This window comes from Carya illinoinensis, chromosome 12, assembly GCF_018687715.1.
Source record: "Carya illinoinensis cultivar Pawnee chromosome 12, C.illinoinensisPawnee_v1, whole genome shotgun sequence".
NCBI lineage: Eukaryota > Viridiplantae > Streptophyta > Magnoliopsida > Fagales > Juglandaceae > Carya > Carya illinoinensis.
Window position 1 is genome coordinate 27979695 of NC_056763.1, and position 24828 is coordinate 28004522.

A 24828-nucleotide genomic window follows, 5' to 3' on the forward strand; every position below is an offset into this window, starting at 1 on the left:
AATTTATTTATAATTTATAAATAATTTTAAATAAAATAATATTTTTATATTATATTTAAACACATCAAATTATCAATAAAGTCAAAATAAAATTTAAAATAATATTATTTTCTACATAGTTATATACAAATTGTAAATAAAAAATAAGTTTATTATTTTTGTTCGATCTTTTATTCTGTCTTTGTTAACTTTTTAATTCTAGTTTTTTGAGCTTTGTCATCTTTGAGGTGCTCGATAACGAGTTAAAGACATTATCAACTGTACTAATAGACATGTCTTATATGGAAAAATAATGATAAATAATGCTATTTTGCTATTTTAAACTTATCGTTCAGATTACTTTTTAGACGTGGCATCAATATATAATGCTATGTAATTTATTAAATAAATTAAAAATAAAAACATAAATGAGCAGAAAGCATTAATCTAGAGTTTTAATCTTTCATCTTTTTATATATTTTCAAAACTTCTTTTTTTAATTTTAATAAATCACTTGGCACTACGTGATGATGCCACGTCAAGAAGGTCATGATCTGAGTGCTAAGACCCAATAGAAATATATATTAAAAAAGAAAAACTATATTCAGTGGTCCTACATCACACAGTTGTTTTTATTTATTTATTTATTTATTTATTTTAATAGATGTATGGTGTAGAGCTGCTGAGTAGAACAACTATTAAAAAAATAATAAGGTTAAATATTACAACTAATTAGGACTTGATATGTCAATTTGATTGATCTCCGTGAATCTTCCCCATGTGGATCATGTGGATCAGATCCGATATTATAGATAATCAATATTCCTTGTAAATCCAAATCTTGCTTACAAGTGGCTGGTCAAAGTCCAAATCGCATTTGGACCTGCAAAAGTTAATCCTTTTTCTAAGTGTCACATGAGTTGTAGAACGTACTGTTGATTCACATGTTGAACTTAAGCTATATATATAGTTGGTAAAACCCCCCTGGCCTTAATTTCTTTCTCGATCTGCAAAAAAGAACTCGTGACTAAGGAGTTCCCATTATAAACTAGTTTTTTTTTTTATTTTTATTTTTATGTTTTTATTTTTATAATTAACGTCTTGATCTATCCTTAATCATGAATGAGATTTTTGTCGGCTAATTCACTGTGCTTTCCTTGTTCATATAATTTCATAAGCTGCAATTAGGACTCGCTTTATATTATAAGAGCCAGCTTAGATGTCGGTCCAAAAGAATCTTTCATGAAGGTAGATCATCTGGGGATGCATTACAAGAAAACTGTTCAGTTGTGACTAATTATTTCCTATGAAAATGATTATTTTCCGTTAAAATAAATCTATTTTAATCTTAAATAGTCATTTTTATTGTATATAATTCATCATAAATGGTCATCTTTCTATAGTGGCAAGATTAATCAACATCATAATTTAGATAAATACTAATTCATATATGGGAAATATATACCATTGATAATTCAATTCAGAACTGTTGAAGAATAAATCCCTTATTATTTGTTAATAAGGTCTTGGGTATGTTTATAAGTAATAAGTAACTCTTTTTTGTTGAACCGGTTTTATGAGATGGGTTGAGCTTATGAATTTTTTTATAATATCAAAGTCTGCCACAGGACGAATAAAGGTCCATACTACTTACTCCGTGACAAGAAGTAGAAAAAATATTGGTTTGTATGTAAAAAAAGGTGTTGAAGAATAATCCTACATTGATTGTAGACAAGGTCTTATGTATGTTTATAAGCAATGAGCAACTCTATCTTATTGAACCAGTTTTATGAGATAAGTTAATTCATCAATTTCTTCATAAACAAATAGATAGCTGCAATTAATTGGTTGGCAATGGAAGTCGATCATGACATGTATATATACATACACTACAGCACATACAAAAGAAATATTTTAGAATGTAACCGCTGTAGATGGTTTCTACGAAACTACAGCCTTAGACTAGTATTGCCTTTGCCAACAGAGATATGAGAAGACACAAGGGAACAATTTAGTTGAGGATAACGGAAGTTACGGAACTACTGTGCAGATGAGATTTTGGAGTAATGGCTACGGTCTGCTATCCGTTGAAGCAGTTCTCATGATGATATTAATGATCAAAGTATTAGTCACGGAGATTTACATATCCCTGTAAAAATCATATTTTTCTCAACAGCAACTGGACTCGTTGGGAACTGCATAATGGTGGGGGGAAAACTGAGTATCATGGGGAATATATATATTTATATATGTGTAGTATACAGGGTTTCTAAGAAACTAGTGCCAGAGCCCGTTGTTTTGTACAATATGATCACGCACAATAGCGGCCGGTTTGTGATCGTATCAGTATCTTTCTTGTTTGCACTAAAAAATATGCACAGCCCATTTGGGCTTCTCGCTCGGGATCAATGATGTCCATGCATGTAGCACTGCGATTAGTGCAGTTAAATGTAGTACAACTGCTATATATATCGTCATGACGTTTAAGGTTTAAGTTTTACCCTTTGTACAATTAAGGATGTCTTATTGCCATTGCGGTTACGTAAATCACGGCATACGTGCTTCATGTACATACTATATATATATATATATGCAGATCATTAGTCGACGGGCACATGCATGTATTGTATGAGGAAAAAGAAAATGTTCACGAAGAATGCTATTTTCCTTTAATTTCATTCAAATTTGGCTTAAAATAGACAAGCCTAGCCTGGACAGTTTTGTAAAGTAGAAATTGATGCATACGGACGTACCTAGTACAATTATTAATCAACACTTGCTAGTAGACAATTAACAAACACTTCATCATGAAGGAGAGAAAAACGTACACAAATTAACAAAAAACAAAAATACACAGCAGCGTTGTAAATCAGATAGATAGATCTAAAGAAGTCATGCGTAGCCAGCTAGGCACATTGGAAGCCAGAGGGGACGTTCTTCCCACAAGTATTGATGAGCAAGCTAAGGGAAACGGGGATGTTAAGGTTGATGCCAAGGATGTTAGCCTTAATGGCAGTGCAGAGGCATAGTGCAGCTTCAAGATCGACAAGCCCTTGGATTAGAGAGCAGCATGGGGCATCTGGTGGGGTCCCGACAACTGCACCGACCGTTCCATTAAGTAACTTGGCACAGACTCCCAGCTTCAGGGCGTCTCTGGGGCAGCTCTGCGTGGCTGTAGGAGTACTACTCGGGCTTGGGTTAGGGTTTGGCTTAGGCTTAGGACAAGTGTAGCAATTACCACTTACAAGGGTAAAGAAGAGAAGGTTGAGTGAGATGAAAAGAGCAGCTTGCAAAGATATCTCCGAACCCATCTGATGATCTGAAACTTTTACCCAAGTGCTAATCCCTACTTTTAGTGTCGATAATGCGTTAATGGTTTTGTTATGGAGATGTAAAGAGGCGCTATTTATAGCAGAAATTTAAGAGCAATACATGATCAGTTGTTAGCATGCTTAGTAATTGGTCTTACTTAAGGTATAAGTTTAGCTAAATATAGAGAACAAGGCAGTGAACATGCTACATCATGTGAAGCAACATTGACCGAGAATTTAGCTGGCCGCAAGAAAACAAGGGATTCTACGTCCGTAATATTATATATGATCAATGGAGGAGTTCTTTCGAATCTCTATAGATAATGAAACTGACGGCCACTTACATTTTATATACGCAACAACCTAAAGTTCTTTTTCTTTTTTTTGAACGAATACTGATGAGGGAGTTTTAATTCTTAATTATTAGCTAGCCCCAACTACGGATATATACAGTACGTACTCATCAATCAATGAACTGATGCTTTTAATTAATTAATTAGTTGTTTAACCCAAATTAAAGTCTCATTCAGATTGAGTACTACTGAGGTCTGAAAGTAGTGCTTAATTCCAAAAATTCATGACTCGAGATATATATATATATATATATATATATATTATATATCAGAGGGATAGGTCCGGGACTAAACTTATAAATATACAAGCCCGGCCAATATGCATGCATGCCTTCAATTCCAACGCCCAAGAGAAACTGATCACATGAGTATATACGTACCCTCACTTTTGTACAAGCTAGCTAGTTATCCATGTAAGCCCGATCATCTATACCTCATATTCAAGAGATTATAATAACTCAATGGGTCTATCCAGTACGATGATGATCTTGTGCTAGTACCTTATCGTTTCATGTAAAGGGAATTAAATTTAAATGGTCTCCAAATTCAGTTGGTATTAGCTGGAAATAAAACTTGGGGCCGTCACCTACACATGATCAAGACAATATAGATCAAGAACTTAATTATCGTACTGAAGGGACCATCGATCTAATTTATTATCAACTTGGGCTCTGTTTGAATAGTAAAAGTGTTTCACCTCATTTTATTATTATAAAATTTTTAAAATTTTACATAAAATATAGTAGACAATTCAATATAACAATTAATATTCAAACAATATTTTATTTAATTTTTAATTTTTTTATCTCAACTCACTATCTAAGCAGCATCTTAATTAATTCATGAGAAATGATATTTGCAGTCGTGATTGTGCAAGCGTCGCGCAGTCTCTTTGTAAAAAGTGAATTAATACGGGACTCACATAGAAAAAAATTAATTTTTTAACTGTGGACCCCACTATTTTTCAAAATGATTGGGTGACGTTTGCACATTCCACGACTGTATATAGCATTACTCTTAATTTATAATAATTAACATCGCAATTTTCCTCTTCACCAAACAAAAGACTAGTATTTTATATTATATATAGGGGACAGGACGCACGCACGCACGCACCCTGGACATAGCTTTATATTTATCTCATAATTTGTAGGGTGAAAGATGGCTTCACCTGGTGTGAATCGAAGAAAATAATTTGCAAAGTCCCGACATTATTGTTTGACTTGGGCCATTTTAGGCCGGAGGCCGGGGAATCCTATAAATATTGTTTTTGAGGGCTGCCCGTGATTCTTTCATCCAGCGGCAAATTCCGCCCATGGAACATGCCGACATTAAAGAAATTATGCACGCTAAAAACACAACTAAAATTAAAGAAGAAGAAAGTATACATATTGGAATTATAAAATCACTGTTTCAAAATTTTAAGTTAATAAAAAGATATCGATTAAATTATTTATATTTTTCTTAACAATATGGGACCTCATGTATGGACTAGACTCATTCTCAATGATTAGGTCCAACATGCATTTAGAATCATCATTTATCTAAAAATTTAAACTGATGTAAAGAGATAGATTTAATTATATATATATATGTGTGTGTTAACACTCATAGCTTAGTTGATTTGATAATTGATAAGAAAGAAATATATAACTAGAACCTTTGTTATGGGGTGAAGTCGGTAGAATTTTCTTGATTTCAAATTATATATATTAAGATAAATGATATTTGCAGTCGTGGTTGTGCAAGCGTTGTGCAATCTTTTTGAAAAAAATAAATTAATACGGGACCCACATGAAAAAAAATTAACTTTTTAATCGTGAACCTCACTCTTTTTCAAAGCGATTGGGTGGTATTTACATACTCCACAACTGTATGTAACGTTATTCATATATCAATCTCTTTTGTTTTCAGAAATGAGATGAGATAGTTAAGATTAAAGTTGAAAGTTAAATAAAATATTATTAAAATATATTATTTTAATATTATTTTGGTACTGTAATTTAAAAAAATTGAATTATTTATTTTATTTTGTATTGAAATTTGAAAAAATTGTAAGATTAAGTAAGATGAGATGAAATGAGATATTTTATAAAAGAAAACAAGGCTGTCTTTCAATCCTTATATAACTTTTGTTTTTTGAAGAGATTAGGTTCAAAAGTGAAATAATCATAATATATAATATAATATTCATGATATTATGATCCGTTCATTTGAATTGTTTCTCCAACATATATGCATAAAAACCTAATCCATTTATTTCACGTCTTTGCCCAAAATACACACACAAACACAAATTAATAAACCTAGTTATCTAGCTATTAAATGAAGTTAATCATGAAGTAATGTTATATAAAGTTATAAAGTGTGTAAGCGCTACATAATCTTTTTAAAAAAGATTGAGATCTATTATTAAAAAATTAATTTTTTTTATATAGGCCAGTCTTATATTTATTCACTTTTTTTCAAAAAAATTGCGCGGCACTTACACACTCTACGACTGCAAATATTATTTATCTTAATCATGATTAGTCATTAATTAAGTACATGAATACAGTAAATATAAAGTAGAATATTTGTGAGAAAGAGATCGAGATCGGTTAACAGGGTGTGAATCGACATCCAAGTAATGACTTACGAGTCCTTGGCAGTATCCTATATGATTTAGCCTGATTTGAAAGGAAGCATTTAGAGAAGAAAATTGCTTTTTTTAGAAGGAATTAGTGGGAGATGATCCAGTCTCTCGTCATTAATATCATCGATTAAAAGCTACTCCCGAAAATTTCCCCAAGCTGATTGCAACCGGTAGGCCTGAACCTGATGTGGGAAAATTTTCACAGGCTAACCGAGCGATTCTATGGATGCACGCGCTAGGATAGATCCAGAGGGATATTATTGATGCTAGCTAGGAAGGCCGCATGAACATGTCAACTTGCAAAGCCCCACCCCACAAACATCCAAAAGTTAGCCAAAATTTGCTTACTTTAACATCTAAACTCCGAGGACGACACATGGGTCTTTGCCTTTATTTTTCTATATTTAAGTTCTCTTATGATAACATCAAATTTGGGAGCTCGATCGCCCTCCTTGCAGCCTATAAAAACCCTCCCTTGCACTTCAAATCCAATATCCTCACAAGTACTTCTATAACTTTTCTAGTATATATCTGCTGTATACCTACAATTAGGGTTTGGGATATGGCTTCCAAAAGCTCTGCCTCTCTTGCTCTCTTTTTCTCCCTCAATCTTCTCTTCTTTGCACTTGTCACTGCATGTGGCACATGCCCTAGTCCGAATCCAAAACCAAAGCCGAGGCCAAAGCCCAGCCCCACCCCTTCCCAGGCCTCCTGCCCTAGGGATGCCCTCAAACTAGGAGTATGTGCTGATCTGCTTAGTGGTTTGCTTAACGTTACCATCGGCACCCCTCCTGTAACTCCCTGCTGCACTCTCATACAGGGCCTTGCTGACCTTGAGGCAGCTGTCTGTCTTTGCACTGCCATCAAAGCTAATATACTGGGCATCAACCTCAACATCCCACTTTCCCTCAGTTTGCTTCTCAATGTTTGTTCAAAGAACGTTCCATCTGGATTCAAGTGTGCCTAGAAGTGAAAATTTGATCATTTCCTGTCGTAGTATGGCTTTCCCTGGCTTTCAACTATAATAATATTTTGTAATATTTCATCATGTGTGTCGTAAGTAGGAAATATTGCTCGGTTTCCTTGCTATAGCGGTTTTCGGATTTGACGAGTGATTATGAATAAGTTTTCATATTGATGTTTGCTTGTGTAATTCTATGGGAAATAGAAAAATATTTATCTTTCTTTCGTACTTTTTCCCTTTTTGTATTTTTTTTTTCTCTTCTCAACTCGATTCAAAAGTATCTTCCTTTTAATTTTGGTGAAACCTCATCCTAGAAGTATAGGTGCACTGATACTGATTTCATACAAACTAAATTTATATTAATAGTACTACTGATGCCTATCAATTTGTACAATAATAAGCATGCATGCCTTCATCAGCTAGGCGGCCTGCGAGCTCCACAGATCAAAGAACTAAACGAAAGGATCGAATTCTGAACTCTGGAACTCAATTTCCCGGGTTGCTAGCTGCAGTACTAATTATCACATGACTGTTGCATTTGATCTAGCTCATGCATGCAGGGACAGCAAAATGGATGGTTACCGCTCTGCAGGCATCGATGCATCATTTGTCTATATATGCTTGAGAAAAATGATTGATAACGTACAATATCCGAGGACAACGTAACCGAGCCTCTTAATAGTTAAATATCCTCTCACATTTGATCCATTGTAGATTGCTATATATATGGGGTTCGAATGAGTGATTTGATAGGGAAGTATTTTGATTAGATGCGCGCGTACTCCATATCTTTAGACATGTATGCATGCTCATCCACTAAAAGGAAGTCAGATCATTGCAATGGTAAAACCAAACATATGCGGCCCACAAAGTGGATGGTAGGATCGTCAAAACACGCCATGGCTGTTCTAATATGTCGTTTATTCCTTGGATTACTAAAGAAGAAGAAATGAAGTCCCGGTCTAGGTTTTATGCACTGCTGTACTCGATCCTTCCTTTAGTCCTTTAGCTTCATTTACAAGCCATGATGATGAAGTTTGTGGCGCGCGATTGGCAAGTGGAAACCACCAGAACTGTTCTCCCCGTGACTGATAGTTTGGTGAAGAAAATGCAACCCCTCTCACATGGAAAAAGGAAGACAGAATATATATGTTCATTGCACTCCATGATCACCGTGCATGTAGGAAAGAAAGATTCCCTGCCCCATTAATTAATCTCAACTAATTATAAAAGTATTCTCAAATCCAATCTATTAATCATGCTGATCATCCGAAAGCTTCGAAACTTTCTAGAAACTTCCAATCGAAAAAATCATAAGATTAAAAATGGGGGAAAATTAATATATTGAAATTTACTACGTCATACGTCCGATCGACTTGATTAACTATATATATATATATATATATATATATGAGTAATGCTACTTATTATTCTAATTCTCATTATCTTCCAATCATCTTATTATATAACATTAGATGATAAGAGATTATTTATTATATTTCACTTATGAACCTATCATCTAATGCCCATTATAAGATGATGAAAGGATGATAAGAATTAAGATGATGAATAGATTTTTTGTATAAATAGATATGCTTTTATATAATGATGAAAGTATGAAACCTTTGCTTTTAGTTTTTCAGAGTCTCATGATCACAATGCGTACTGTTTTCATTTTGGGCTATCATATACACAAGATGTGGGGACGTTGACATGAACGTACGACTAAAAACCAAATCTAATTTCCGGCATAATTACTATTCTTGGTAGTAATAATTAGGTGAATTAGATGGTAACCGGCCAATAACCATCATTTCATCCCGTGAGCCGTTGATTTTAGTCAAGAAGCTGCTTATATAATAGCAAACAAACCAATAGATAAATGACTAATTATTAGCTCAAACCCCTTGAATTAATCAAGCTCACTCCAAATGAAGTACATTATATATATTATACATTATCTATACCTTTCCTTTCAAACCCTAGCTACGGCGACTTACACCACAATAATTGATCGATCATTTATAGAATACATGGCGTTAATCAAAAAACAAAAGCACCGGACAGTACACCAAAGTACCCAACTCTCTAATAAGATTTAGAAGCATTATTAAAGCTAGAATGAACAACGTAACATCCGTCAGTTGGCCACGTAATCCATATTAAGGATATATATATATATATATAATATATATATATATATATATAAAATGATGATTTTACACTATATTATAATAGAGATTATGAGTTCATATCCTGATTTTACATTTTATCATTGATAGAGACTAATCTTTCCTATACGTGAAGGGAGCGTCAAAGATATCAAATAAATTCTAAAATATATATATCCCTTCCATGAGCTTAAACTTTTGGGATATAATTAAACAGATATATCCATTTTGAAAATGAAATATACTTACACAAGTTATTCAGAGTACTTCATGAAGATCAGCGAAAGGAATGAAAGAGTTGACGTCTCAAGCCTTATGGTAGTGCCAAGATAAACAACTGCGCGCTTCAAGCTCAAACAGACGTTTAAGCACCAGCACCGGTCACCTAACTAGCAATATGCATTCTCAACCGGTTTGCCTAATCCAGCATATATGCACCAAAGCTCCAAGCACATCTACGAAGAAAACCCTAGTTTAAGTGGCATCGATGGGATAAAATGGTTGAGTTAAGAAGGCGGCTGCTGCGGGTACACGACCGTCACCACCTCCAGGAGGGTTGCCTGTGTAAGCTTATAATCGAAGGTGTAAGATGGGGTATATTCGGATGGCTTGGGCAGGGGGAAGGTGAACATGGAGCACAAGGCATGCACAAGCAAGTGTTGCTGGCAAGGCGTCCCTTAACGGACATGAATTAGTTGAAAATCAAGAAGATGAAAGAGCATGCCTTTTAACCTTTGGACGGTCAAATTAATCGAACCCGTGGCTTTGGGTGTCGTCTTCAGGGCTTAGTACTGCCAGCAATTCTGATTGGGTCCTAGCTAGGGTCATTAATAGCTGCTGAATTTTATGAACACCCGTGACTATTTTATCTGACGTAGAAGTCAAGAAAATGCCTATTATTAATTGAAATAAAAATTTTATATGTATTTTTTTACACTTTATTAATAATATGTTATAAAATCATTGAAACTATACAGCATTCCTCTAGCTAGTTCCAAAATTAAATTGGCAGTTTCGGGGCTTTTGTCGGTTGTCCCATGAGCATTATATTCGATTTTAAATCCGTGAATGCCTCGGTACAACTTTGAACATGGCTGCTTCCACTTATTACCTCTCTTGCGTAAGTTTTGTTGGGATGTTAGGTCGAATTAAGATTAAAGTTAAAAGTTAAATAAAATATTATATTTTAATATTATTATTATTTTAAAATTAAAAAATTAAATTATTTATTATATTTTATGTTAAAATTAATAAAAAATTATAATAATTAAATAAGATAAATTTAGATGAATTAAGTAGACAAACAGACCCGGCTTCTCTGATTTCTTTTATTGTCTTTATGGACTGTCCTCGAGGGTGATTTTCATGGTTTAAAACCATTTCTGAGAGTTATATATATTTTTTTATTGGCCATCCGTACATAATTTATTCGTGTTGGCATATATATATATATATATAGATAAGGATAAATTATTGTAGCCTGGCCGAATCTGAACAGATGGAAGCATAGAGCCATAGGGTTTGCAGTGCGGATATGCGTTATTGTCGAGTTCATTTCACGATGTAAACACGTGAACTTCCTGAATCAATATTTTTGCTTTTGATTTTCACATTTTTCCTAGAAAACAAATATATATATATATATATATATAAAAGAACGCAGTTTGATGTCTATGATCTATCTAGCCGCCGCTACTTGTGAATTCATCTAAGACGATCAAAAGTAATTTATCATTACTGAGGCAATTAAATCAAGCGCAAAACCCTCGCCTCAAAAAGATTCATGCTCGAGACACTCATTTAAATTTAGAGATGAGATGAAATAATTTTAAATAAAAAATAAAAATTAAATAAAATATTATTATTATTATTATTATAAAATTTAAAAAAATTAAATTAGAATTTAAAAAAATTAAATTATTTATTATATTTTATTTAAAAATTTAAGAAAATTATAATTATGAAATAAAATGATATCATTTTCCAATCCAAACGAGGCTTTGTTTAGCTAAACATTTGTTGAGTACATTAGTTTATCAAAGTTTAGCAGAAGGAAAAGGCAGAAAAGTAAAACTTAGAACATTCAGCAGTCCAGATCACGAGGCATATGGGCCCCTGCTGCCATCGTTGTATCTTAGCTAGGAAGTGAAACAAAAGCCGCCCTTGCAACCGATAGTTAATACACTCAAATTGCAAAATAGGGAGAGACTAGCTATCACAACAGCTCCTCTCGACTTATCACTTATGGCACACCAAGTAAAAACATGGAATTAGGCATTTAGTCACGAAAACTAAAATTAATGCGATTCAGACAGTACCAAACTTTGCTCCATGTTTGAAGATGTCTGTTTTGCTGACATAGAAGCATGGTGCATTATTTTAACCATTCAATCTCCAAAAGCGTACAAATAAACAAATGGATATGTAGAAATGGAACGACAAGAACTGTGCAATTAGTTGCCCATGGATCTAACTATGGTTGGCCACCAAGCTCCACTCGTAGGTTGTCATATGGATAGACTTTTGGGGTCTGCTCCATAGAAACGGATATGTCATGATTCAGGATCAGAAAGAATAACAGAAGTATCAGGAGAAGATGAGCAGACGACATTATAAATCAGGAGGGATTAAATAGAAGGTGAAGGCATAGATGCTTCTCAACATAAATGCACTCCAAGGTGTAAGTAGAATGATTCCATAAGTCTAAAAGAAACTGGTTTTAGCATCATATTGGCACTGGATCTTGTAGTGCAATCAAAGTTGTTTTCTTTTTGAATGAGTCGATACCCCAAGTTCGTCACATTTCAAGCAGTCGATTGGCAAAGACCAGCTTTACCCAACCTCCAATAGTGTTTGAGCTGCAGATTAACTTCAAAATATATACCAACAAGATTCTTGCAGTTGATCGTCCTTTCTTACAGAAGAAGATCACCCTCAATTGTAAATAATGTTCAACAAGGAAACATAGAGTGAATCCGTTTCCTACAGTTGTGTGTGTAAAGCATATCGTCAGTACTAATTGATGTCAACTGGGGTACATGCAAGTTTGTGACTCCAAATTTGCTCTACTATCAAGCAAAATCAACGGTTTTAGTTCTTTTAACCACGTAAAGTTTCTGTTCAAGTTCTAGAAACATCAGGCTGTCTAGTTAATCATGGGCATTCGCTTAAACAAGTGCTACAAGACTATTTTTATCACCTTCATTGTCTCAAATTAAGATCAGCACTGAATTAAGATCAGTTTTGTGACATTTATCAATTTGGCTTAGAACTTATTTTTCAATGGGTTATGATACTCATCATCCTACACAATATATTTTACATATTTTAATTTTTTTTTATTCAACGTTACATACTTGTTATGGAAAAAAAAAATAAAAAAATAAAAAATAAAAAATAAAAAGGTGTGGTGTGTGGGATACTAAATAGAATTATTTTTTGCAATAGGACTCGATAAGCAACCAAGGACAACAAAGTCAGACCGTCAGCCACATGAACTGTTCTAATTGATGGATTCATTGCAATTATTAAATAATCCTATATTCGGTAGTATATAAAGACACTTTTTGCGTATTTCAGGTGTACTCAGTTTCATCCATTTATCGAGATTTTCTGTACATATTCCGTTACTTACAAAAAACCCACCCTTTACGCCATCAGAAATGGGAAGAAACTCATCCGAGAATAACAAGAAGACAGCAAATTCACTTCATCAAAAATAAATTGGGATATAATAAAGCAGAACTAAGTTTCATAAAATAGACAAACTACCTTTCAAACTATTACAGAAGAAAAAAGCGTATTTGAAAAAATCAACAGAATACAAATCAAATTTTCCGGTTGGAGCTTTTGACTTACAAACGGTATCTTAGAGGCTTTATCGTTCCACACAACCAACAATCCCAAAGACGTGAAAAATCCTAAGCCCCCGCACAACCAAGCCAATGCTTCATACTGTTTCCAAATTCACAAAAGAAAAAAAAAAAAAAAAGCCCACGATCACACTTAAATCCATATTTCAGACAATCAGAAATGGAAGCTCAGCAATAGATAAAATTTTGTTACCTTTCCAACTGTATCGGCAATGTGATCTATACAGGGCTCGGGATATGCGGTTCCGTTGTCCCAAACTAGCTCGTCATTGATAGGAAGCCGATTCAGGGGAAAAAAAAAAGTGTTCATAGGGCCTCGATGTTTTTCTTATTAACAAAGCTTCCGAAAATCATAAGCAAAATGATAAATTTTCAGCCGTGTGTGAGAGTGAAAACATAGGGATTCAGGTGAAGTGGTTTATACTCACGGGTTTGTCGGGGACGATATGTTTGCCGACGGGGAGGCCCATCCCAGAACGTTGGCGAAGAGAGGAGGCCACAGAGCCGCAAACGAGGCCGTTTCCACCCATGATTCTGGATGCTACGTTGCTCAATCTCCCTGCCATTTATGTTCCCCGATGATTTGCTCGTCTCTCTGGAACCGAACACCCGCTTTTCTCTATACTGTCTAGTGTCTCCGTTGCCGTTGGTTCATGGCATTGGTTGTGCATCTCCCAACGGCAGGCAAATGGCAATGCATTTCAACGACGCCGTTTCAAGTGTTACCACCCTTGTATTTGCACACCGAAATGTATTGGGCCAGACTCAAACAATGTGACCAAATTGCTTGGCCCAGTTTTGCCCCTACAGTCTCATTCCGGAGAAGAAACAGTGAAAGCCTTTTTGACTCTGGTTGGGCTTCATTTAAGGGCCCGTCTGGATACCATTAACAAAACTAACATTATCTAAAAAACATTATTTTCAGGAAACAGTTCTTGACAAAGTAAATAAATCTTTGTTTGGTCGGAAGAAGAAAAAATATTTAGTAAAAAACAAAGCAAAACTGAATTAGCGAACTCGTAAAAACCAAAATTATAATATTCACCGTGAATGTGGCCCCTCCTTTCGCCACCACCACCAATGGATATCACGAGTCACTCCAGCAAGGCGGCAGTGTGTAGAGCAGCTTTTCAACTACTTAGACGGGAAAGGCATGGTCACGTCATTGATTGATAAATTGTTATTTTGTATCAGAATAGTTATTATGTCTAGAATCCAATGATCTTTTCTTCATAATCATGTGGGTTCTATGTCTCCAAATTCTGGGACATTGTCTGAGAAACTTCCTAGGCCGTTGGGGACCCATATGGATCGAATCTAATTTCTTTGGATTTAACCTCTAGAACTTGTAGAATGAAAATCTCGTATTTTCAGAGTTACTCCCTACATCGATTACATTAATACAGGTTTCTGTTAGGCTGAGAAAAGAGTGCAGGGAGTTTTTGTTGGAGTTGCATGAAATGTTCTTCTAATTGTTTCTCAATAAGATTTCCATTACTGAAAAACGGGGGATGGTTAAATGGTTTTGCAAGATCAAAATAAATCTCGATAGCCATGCTTTATTAGTGACAAACGCGAGAAAATAGGAAATCGAAACTGATTCCATATAAGTAGGAAGCCCGAAACTAAATAAATAAAAAAAGTGATCCTTATGACATGCCGGTTCCTAATGGCTGAAAAAGCCAAACCGCAAAAAGCCAAAATACGCGCAAAAGCAAATCAAAAGTTAGGTGCCAGACCAGGCCAGGCCACTCAGATTTATGTCTCGTCATATATTCAGCTGGTTTTGGACCTCAAGGATGGTCTTAGCCGAGTCCCTGAGCTGTTGCGCCTCCTCCTCCGTGAGATGCACATTGGTGACACCCAGCACCCCACCCCTACCGAGCTGGGTCGGCAAGCTCAGGAACACGTCCCCACCTTCAACCCCATAGAACCCCTTTGCAAGGACCGAGATGGGGTGGATCTTCCTCTGGTCCCTAAGTATGGACCGAGCCAAGTTAGCAACCGAGTATCCAATTGCCCATGAAGTGTATCCCTTGAGGCTGATCACTTCGTAAGCACCACCTATGACTGCTTTGTGAATGTTCGCCAAGGCTTCCTTCTCGTAGGCGATTTGTTGTTTTTCTAGGAAGCTCAACACCGGCACGCCACCGACGCTTATGCTCGACCATAGTGCAACCGAGCTATCGCCATGCTCCCCAACTATGTATGCCTACACACATTGGACCAACCGATCGAACAGAAAAGTTAGCTAAGGCAATAAGATAAAGGACCACAAGTTGACTATAAATTGTAAAAGATGCTTTGGTCGTTTTCGATGCAATTTAAAAATCTATCGAAAACCTAATGGACCAACCAAAATCAAACTGTAAACACTCTCGGAGAAAAAATCCAAGCCATAAACAAATCAAATATTCTCCTTGGGGTATGATAAACAAATGTTCTACTTGAGGTTGGAATAAACAGATATTTTTTTGACAAGTATATTGTTTTTAAATAAGACTAAAATGGGGTACGATAATGGTTGGAATAAACAAATATTAAGAGAGTTAACTTTTAGGAATGAACAATAAGCGACGGAGCAGTATCTGCTTGGACGGATCTAGAGCACCGCCACTCACCTGCACATCCTGAGCATTGACATCGAGATGATCAGCGATGAGGAACCGAAACCTAGACGAATCCAAATTAGTGCCCGACCCAATGACCCGATTCGAAGGGAATCCAGACAGCTTCCACGCCACGTAAGTCAGCACATCCACGGGATTGGAAACGATCAGCAGAATGGATTCCGGGGAGTACCGCGCGAGCGGGGGTATGATTTTCTGGAACAGAGACACGTTCCTCTGAATCAGGTTCAGCCTAGACTCACCGGGGATCTGGCGGGCCCCCGCCGTGACGATGCAGAGATCGGATCCGACGGTGATTTCGTAGTCAACGGATGCCAGGATTTTGGTGCGGGGGAGGAAGGCAGCGGCGTGCTGGAGGTCGAGCATCTCGCCGCGGAGCTTGTCGGGCTTGGCATCGACGAGGACGAGCTCGTCGGCGAGATCTTGAGTGAGGATGGTTTGGGCAATGGCCATGCCAACGTTGCCAGCACCAATGACGGAGATCTTGGTGTGGCGCTTGGTAGGGGAGGGAGGGGCGGCGCTCTGGATGGGCTTGAAGAAGGCCTGGGTAAGGTCCAGTCCTCCTGGACCCAGGGAGGAGGCAGAAGAAGTCTTGTGCATGGTGACAAATTGACGATGAAAGCTGGAAACAGAGAGAGTGGTTTCTCCTCTGTTTTGGGATTTGTGGGGTAGAGGCTAGAGAGCGTTGGTGGCTCTGTGTGGATTTATATCGGCTGGAGAGAGCAGTAAAGACGGGATGCAGCGGTTCCTGCCCCTTGTTTCAGACTAATCAATACTCTTTATTTTCAGCCAATCACGACTAATCGTAGTCTTTACTTTCAGCCGATCACAGCATTTCCAATAGATCATGCATAGCTGACACAATATTTTGTAAATAATTTATTAATAATGTATATAATTATTATTATTTTTCCCTAAAATATTCTACCTTTTTTGAATTTATTATTTTGTCTACCTACTCTTCTATTTCTTTCTTTCTTTAATGAAATAAATAATAATTTTGAAAGAATGTTAGACTGTGTGCATAAATAAATAATACGATGGAATATACTTTTTCAAACTTTAAAAGTAGTTCGTATATTCAATCTTTTGGCAGCAGAGAAATCACGTGACATCTCCTTGAGAATTTCTTATATGAGTTTTCGTTACAAATCTTTCTATTCCGATTGTAATATCTGAATCATATCAAACATGTGCAATAGTTGTCATCCTAATTATAAAAAAATAACACATAAGTGCTATAATTATAAAATTTTTTTATAAAAATAAATTTATAAATTATCATGTATTTATATGTTATTCTAACTTTATTTTATAATAAAAGTAACGTAATATATAAAATCATGTAAATTTATGAATTTGATTGTATGATATTAGTGCAAAGTATTTTTCTTTTTAAAAGTAAAATATACACGATTATTTGTCACGAAAATCGTAATAGAGTAATTAGGGCTGCAAAACGGTCAGTCTGGACCGAAAAAACTAATCGGATCGATCGATTTGGTTTGGTCCGGACCGGACCAAAAAATTTAGGGTTTGGGTTCGGTCCATGATTCCTTGGACCGAATTAGTTCGGTCCGGTCCACGGTCCATGATTCCATGAACCGAAGTGGACCGGACCGACCGAATTAAAAATATATATTTTTATTTTATATATATATATATTATTTTATATAATTAATTATGTAATTTTCATCTAACCTATTCCCATTTATAATATAAAATTTTAAATATGTAATTACAAAATAATATTCTATCAATTAAGTAGTGTATATTATCAATTAATTATAACCAATTCACCATTAACTAATTACTAACATCTACATTTATATCTAATTAAAGTTATTAGATAAATATTTTGTAAAATACCTAAATTATAAGTAAATATAAAACAATTGATAAATTATAAATTAACTAACCTAATACGAATTTCCCGTTATGTATATATGTATATAGTATATATATTATGATTTATATATAAATATAATTTAGAATTTAGAATATGTATTATATATGTATATATAATTTATAATACGTATTATTGACCCTATAAAATTTCTTTTTAATAAGTTAGTTTCATAATCTATATTAATAATTTATTTAATTTTAATTTAGTAATTTAAATAAAATATTTAATTGATTTATTTAAATAAAAGAATAAAAAAGAATAATTGGATCGGACCGAATGCTGACTGGACCGAACGGACCGACTAGATATTTGGTCCGTTTCGATCCGAAAAAATGATAGATCAAAAAAATAATAGACTGAATCTGACCGAACCGAATCTGACTGGACCAAATCTGACCGGACCGGACCGTTATAGTAATTAAAATCTTCCTTTTTCTTGATACCCACGAAAATGCAACAAAACCAGCGGCGAAGAGGACCAACAACTTTCAAACCTTCCAGAATCAAAATTCAAAGTCAACGAAAAGTAAAGTCCGCATGAATCGTTGCCTCAAAATTCCAACATATGTTATGACATTTCATCCCATGAAAAGTTTACACGCTGAATTAATGTCTGATGACGACTTATTACTTTACAATTTGAAAAGACATCAATTTATAAAATTAGTTTTATGTAATTTCGGGTAAAGTATTTCTCTATACCTACCACGATATTCGAAAACACTTTAATGGATGATAATGTTTGCAGATTTGGACGATATTATTCTCCGAGGATCGAACTGTTACACAAAAATGGTCAATCGATTACGTTTTCAGAAATGGGTCACCATCTCACTGATCACAGAAAAATGCATCTGACTTAACATGTGGGGTACAGGAATACTTGAATAGAATCTGTTCCTGCTTCCGTGGAATAACGAGATTATGGATCGGTCTACCATTTTTGTGAACTGACCATGCCCGCGTTGTATTTGTTATTGCCTTAGATGTTGAGGAAGGCTAGCTGATCTGCATAGAAGGGCTACATTGACAACAAGTACAGAAATGGAGGATGAAAATTCAAACTAGAAATGGAGGGTGAAAATTCAAACTTTAGGGACAAAATCGATGAAGTTACCCAAGCTTGGAAGTGCCAAAATGTGTTTTAACTTTTAACCTCTCAATAGTAATATTAACCACGAACGATCATCCTCTATTATGTCTTGGCTTATGAGCACGTAGTGGGAGTGGGAAGAGCGAGGCCGAGGGATCTTGGATTTATAGGAAGTGTCCAAATAACGTTTTTTTTTTCCTCATGCTAGTGGGCGTGAATCATTCATGCGTGTTTTTGTACTTTATAGTGCGTATCAATGTATGTAGGGTGTTTACTAATCCGTCTTATTATTATTATTATTATTATTATTATTTGAATTTACTTGTTAACTGAGTTACAAAGTTTATCAAAGTTCACAGATTTCAAAAGCTCCTATGGATGATCCTCCATCTAGACTCTCTCTTCCTCTACAATTAAAACAATTTTCGCAAGTTCATGTGCAACACTATTACAAACTCTATTAACATGTAAAACAGACCACTTCTTTCTATTCTTCAAAACAGACTTCACATCCTCTATCAATTGACCATGCCATTCCCAACATTCTTCTACATTATTAACTGCATTGATCACAGACATTGCATCTCCCTCTAACTGAATTTTGCTGAATTTCAATTCCTCACACAACTTCATTGCCCTCCATAGAGCATGAATTTCTACTACTACAGGGTTTGGAACATTCAATCTGCAACAGCATAATGAGACTAAAACATCACCACGGCTGTTTCTAATCACCACCCCCATTCCACATTTACTATCATTACTTCTTAGAGCTGCATCCCAGTTTACTTTCACGATATCCCCTTCAGGTGGTTTCCAATGAAGAGCTCTACTGCATTGAGTATTTCTTTGTTTTGATTGAGCCTGCTATTTCTCCTGTGCCTGCTGATATTCACTCAAGCAACTTGTAGCTTGACTAAATACATCATTAGGCCCCTCAAATCTGTTTTCAAAGACCCAACCATTCCTTCTGAACCATATCCTTCTCAACACCACAGCCATCAGTTCCATTTGATCCTGAGTCAACCTTAAAGACCATTCATACCGAAGTTCAAAAAACTCTCTTTCATTGGCTGACCATTTCTGCACTGGACTCCACTCACACGCTCAAACATCTCCTGCTCCAATGCAACTCCACAAAGCATGACAAATTGATTCATCCTCTTTTCTGCATACTGGACATAAAGCTTCTTTTACAACCTTTCTTTTAAACAAATTTTTCTTTGTTGGAAGACAGTTTGTAATAGTCTTCCAAACAAAGATCTTTGTAACCCCTGGTATATTTAACATCCATAACTTCCTCCATATTTCATCTGCACTTTCTGAAACCTCCCCCTCATCTCTTCTTTTTCTATTTACTTCTACATGGTAAGCACTTTTAACATTGTATATACCATTTTTCAAGAAAGCTCAGATTTGCTTATCAGGAAGTCTGGAAAAACTGACAGGTAAATTACATACAATGGCAGCCTCTTCTTTATCAAGCACTTGCTTTATAAGTCCCTCATTCCATCCTCCATTCTCAACTGAAAGTAATTCCTCCACCCTGGCCTCAGCATTCAGTATATGTATAGGAGATTGAATTTTAAAAGTCACAGCCTTTGGAACCCACCTATCTCCCCATATTTTTATACTTTTACCATTCCCAACTCTCCATACCAACCCTTCTTTCAACAAACTCAATGAATCCCACAGACTTCTCCACATAAAAGAAGGTTTAAAACCCAAAGTAGCATGTAACATATCAGTGTTTCTAAAATACTTATCTTTCAATAACATTGCAGCCAATGATTGAGGGTTCATCAAAAGCCTCCAACACTGTTTTGCAAGGAGTGCCTTGTTAAAAGCTTCTAACTCTCTGAATCCCAAACCTCCCTCATTTTTTGATAGCCCCATCTTAGACCACTTCCTCCACTGAATTCTGTTCTCCCTCTGCTTGAAGCCCCACCAAAATTTTGTCATTTGCCAATTCATGACATAACTTCCTTGGCAGTTTGAAAACACTCATATAATATATAGGGATAGTCTGTATAACTGCCTTTAAGAGAACCTCTTTTCATGAAGGAGAGAGAAATTGATTTTTCCAATTGCTTAACTTTTTCCACACTCGATCCTTCACACTATTAAAAGCTTAATATTTGGATCTACCAACCATTATTGGCAATCCAAGTTATTTCTCACGATTGTTCTGAATTCTAGCCCCACAATCCTTCACAATATCACCTTTCACATTTGCACCAGTTGTAGGACTAAACAAAACGGTTGTTTTATGCTTATTCAAACTTTGTCCAGATGCCTTCTCATAGGTATCAAGTATCCCACTAATTGTCTTCCATTCATTCCAAGTAGCTTTCCCAAAAATCAAGCAATCATCAGCAAATAATAAATGTGTCAACTTAAAACCCCCTCGAGCCACTGAAACACCTCTTAAATCACCTCTGGCTTGGGTTTTTTCAAGCATAGAACTTAAGCCCTCTGCACATAGAAGAAAAAGATAAGGAGACAATGGATCTCGTTGTCTTAAACCTCTAGTGGGAAAAATAAAGTCACCTGGTTTACTATTGACAAGAGTAGCATAAGAAACTATTGAAATACATTTCATGATCAGACCTACCCATCTATCTCCAAATCCCAGTCTTTTCATAACAGTCTCCAAGTAATCCCATTCCACCTTATCATAAACTTTTGAAATATCTAATTTCACTGCCATGCTTCCAACTCTACCTTTTGTCTGCATTTCATCGAATGTAACATTTCATAAGCTACTATGACATTGTCTGATATCAATCTCCCTGGAATAAAGGCACTCTGACATTTGGAAATAATGGCATCCATTACCAGTCTATTAGCAAGAGTCTTTGCAATGATCCTATAAAACATATTGTAAAGACTTATAGGTCTGAAGTGATTCACACTTCTTGGCTCATTAACTTTTGGGATCAAAGCAATATAAGTTTGATTTATCGAGTCTTGCATTCTGCCCCCATTTAAAAATCCCAACACAGCATTGCTTACTTCCTTTCCTATCACATGCCAAAATTTTTGAAAGAAGCATGCCCCATACCCATCAGGAGGACCCGGGGCTTTCAATGCCCCCATCATATTTATGGCCTCCTCAACTTCCTTCCTTGTAAAAGCATTTTCCAGAAAGTTATTCATATTAGTTGACACCTTGGGCTCCAAAGCCTTTACACCTTCATGGATATCTTGAGTAGATGGCTGTGCACTAGTATAAACCATAGAAAAATGGTCTCTGAAAGCTACTGCAATTTCCTCTTCTTTTTCTCTTAGAACAGATTGACCATCCAATATTGACACAATCTTATTCCTTTTTCTTCTCTGATTAGCACACTCATGGAAAAACTTAGTGTTTCTGTCTCCCATAGTGTACCAATTCCTCTTTGCACGCTGCTTCCATTTCACATCCTCCTGGTCAAGTAACAAGCCCACCCTCTCCTGCAATCTTTTCAACTCCTTCATGTTATTCTGACAAAGATCCCCTTGTATCTCCCTAATTTTCTTTGATACCTGCTCAATTTCCTTCCCCCTTCTTTTGTCATTTCCTTTAAAGCATGATAATAAAGCCTGACTACAAAACTGCAATCTGGTTTGAACTTGTTGTATAGGTTCTGAAGCTAAGAGACTCTTCCTCCACCCCTCTTTAACCACTTGCTCACATTCTTCTTGTTGCATCCAACAAGCCTTAAATCTGAAAGGAATGAAACCCCTCCTTCTACCATTTCCTTCATTAATAGTAGAGATTACAATAGGCAAGTGATCTGAGCATCTCCCTGTTTGAACCATCACCTCCACTTCCTTGAAAAAGGATCTCCATCTATTATTCACCACAAACCTGTCCAATCTTTCTTTAGTAAAAGATTGGTCCGAATGTTTATTAGACCAAGTAAATCCATTTCCCCTATAGCCAACATCAATCAAACCACAATCCTCTAATGCTTCCCTGAACAGGTTTATCTGACTTTCAGCTCTCCTTTTTCCCCCTACTTTCTCATTATGCCATAATATTTCATTAAAATCTCCCCCTACACACCAGGCACCATCATTTATAGATTTCAATTGTCTCAATAGATCCCATGGTAACCTTCTTTTCCCTGACTTAGGATGACCATAGAAACCTGTGAAGCACCAGTCCTTTTCTTGCCTTTCTCCTTTTACAAGAACAGTAACATGCCACTTTGAGTAGTTTACAATCTCAACACCTTTCTCATTTCTCCAGAACAGAACAATACCACCCCTTCTTCCCTCAGAATCAACAGCAAAACATCCCTCCATCCCTAACCTCCTTTGCAAACCAACAATTTTACATGAACTAATTTTTGTTTCACAAACAAACACCAGAATGGGCTGCTTTTCCTTAACCATAAGGCTAAGGTCTTGAATTGTCCGAGGGTTCCCAAGCCCTCGGCAGTTCCAGTATAGAATTTTCATGCTTCCAAGTGGTGCTGCTCAGCAGCCACCACCCTTTGTATATTTTCATCACACACTACCTCATCACTCCTCTTAACTCTCTTGCCACCATCAATCTGTTCACTTACATCTTCCATAGCATCAAAATTCCTTTTTAATTGAGAATAAGAGCTAGATAGCTTACCTGACTCAGGCCTAGCCCTAGCCCTTGTTTTCCACCTTGATAACCTCTTGCTATCCACATCCTCATTAGTCAATTGCAGCATTTTGTTTTCAATCACTTTAGTCTTCTCATCTTGTACATTCACACAAGCATTTGGTCTATTATCACCTTCCTCCTGCACTTTCATCATAGGTTGAAACAACACCTCCTGCACCTTCATCTTTGAATTCACACCAATCACCCCTTGCTCTACTAACTCATCCTCCTCCCTTCCCTGCTGAGATTCCCCTTCCTTCTCTATTTCCTCATACTCCTGCCTTGAATTATCCATTTTTTTTTCTTTTTTCTTTTTCATTTTTTCCTCCTCCCCCTTAGTAGTTGCTTTTCTAATTAGAGGCCGTGCCCTAAGCCACACTCCATATTGACCAGAATTTTCATCACTCCCCTTGCACCCCTCCTTTTCATGCACAATTCTTCCACAATTAAAACAAAGTCTAGGTAGCTTCTAATATTGAAAAGGCACCCAGCTTCTCCTCCCATCCACTAAAATTGGCCTTCCTCGAGCTATAGGTTTTTTAAGATCGCACTCCACCTTAACTCTTAAGCATCTCCCCCAAGCCGAGCCATCTTCCTGCACATCCACCTCCACAACTTCCCCTATCGATTTTCCTATCTCCTCTCCCATCCTCTTTGTCATATAATTCAAAGGTAAATTTAACATTTGCACCCATAGGCAAGCATGATCAAAATCAAATAGATTAGGTTGCAATTTACCTTCAAATTCTTTTCGAACAAATAGATGATTATCAAACAGCCAAGGACAATCATCAAGTACTCTCATCTTGTCTTTTCGAGTTACAAAAGTTATAACATAACAGTTACTTCCAATCTCATGGAATTTCACTGGTTTTCCTACCTTCCAGATTCTCTCCATCATAGATCTGTTAACTTCCTTCCCAGTCCGTCGCATTGAAATCACCTTCCCAACCAAGCTTCGTTCACTCTTCAGATTCATTATATTCGAATCAGCAGGCTGTATTTCAATCGGCCCATCCTCCTCATCATTCAGCTTCAGTCTCTTCCATACTTCCTCCATGTCTTCTATCGCACTCCTCTGCTTACACTCGCAAATAGAGACAACACTCCTTCAATCGAGGAAGAATACTAACTGCTTCTCCTCAGTCGCTTCCCAAAAGAAGAAAGCAGTTGAGAGAGACTTTTTAATCCGTCTTATTATTAAGTTTTGGTAAAGTGGATGGCGGTTGAGAATATTATCAAAATTTGCAATAAAAAATCAAGCTTTTAGAAGCATGGACGAGT

General features: G+C 36.1%; 4 protein-coding genes across 4 annotated transcripts; 1 reads left to right on the forward strand and 3 right to left on the reverse strand.

Annotated features, from left to right (window-relative positions):
• Positions 1-2623: 2623 nt before the first annotated feature.
• Positions 2624-3431, reverse strand: LOC122289972 (14 kDa proline-rich protein DC2.15-like). The gene has a single exon (XM_043097441.1). The coding sequence runs from the start codon at positions 3288-3290 to the stop codon at positions 2886-2888; it is 405 nt and encodes a 134-aa protein (XP_042953375.1). The 5' UTR covers positions 3291-3431; the 3' UTR covers positions 2624-2885.
• A 3324-nt stretch (positions 3432-6755) lies between these two features.
• LOC122289970 (14 kDa proline-rich protein DC2.15-like) lies at positions 6756-7470 on the forward strand. Its single transcript, XM_043097440.1, has one exon. It carries the CDS (start codon positions 6841-6843, stop codon positions 7243-7245), a length of 405 nt encoding a protein of 134 aa, XP_042953374.1. The 5' UTR covers positions 6756-6840; the 3' UTR covers positions 7246-7470.
• Positions 7471-14824: 7354 nt separating this feature from the next.
• Positions 14825-16667, reverse strand: LOC122290341 (L-lactate dehydrogenase A-like). Its single transcript, XM_043097978.1, has 2 exons — positions 15907-16667; positions 14825-15497 (listed from the first exon to the last, which is right to left on the reverse strand). Exons 1-2 carry the CDS (start codon positions 16513-16515, stop codon positions 15054-15056), a joined length of 1053 nt encoding a protein of 350 aa, XP_042953912.1. The 5' UTR covers positions 16516-16667; the 3' UTR covers positions 14825-15053.
• Positions 16668-24013: 7346 nt separating this feature from the next.
• Positions 24014-24604, reverse strand: LOC122289388. The gene has a single exon (XM_043096360.1). It carries the CDS (start codon positions 24602-24604, stop codon positions 24014-24016), a length of 591 nt encoding a protein of 196 aa, XP_042952294.1.
• Positions 24605-24828: the final 224 nt, after the last annotated feature.

What these genes read in the sequence shown, in the direction of transcription:
- LOC122289972 (XM_043097441.1), bottom strand. Translation starts at nt 3,290, where the DNA reads ATGGGTTCGGAGATATCTTTGCAAGCTGCTCTTTTCATCTCACTCAAC.
- LOC122289970 (XM_043097440.1), top strand. Translation starts at nt 6,841, where the DNA reads ATGGCTTCCAAAAGCTCTGCCTCTCTTGCTCTCTTTTTCTCCCTCAAT.
- LOC122290341 (XM_043097978.1), bottom strand. Translation starts at nt 16,515, where the DNA reads ATGCACAAGACTTCTTCTGCCTCCTCCCTGGGTCCAGGAGGACTGGAC. An exon ending in TCAATGCTCAGGATGTGCAG is followed by an intron (nt 15,498 to 15,906) that starts GTGAGTGGCGGT and finishes CAATGTGTGTAG; the next exon opens with GCATACATAGTTGGGGAGCA.
- LOC122289388 (XM_043096360.1), bottom strand. Translation starts at nt 24,604, where the DNA reads ATGGAGGAAGTATGGAAGAGACTGAAGCTGAATGATGAGGAGGATGGG.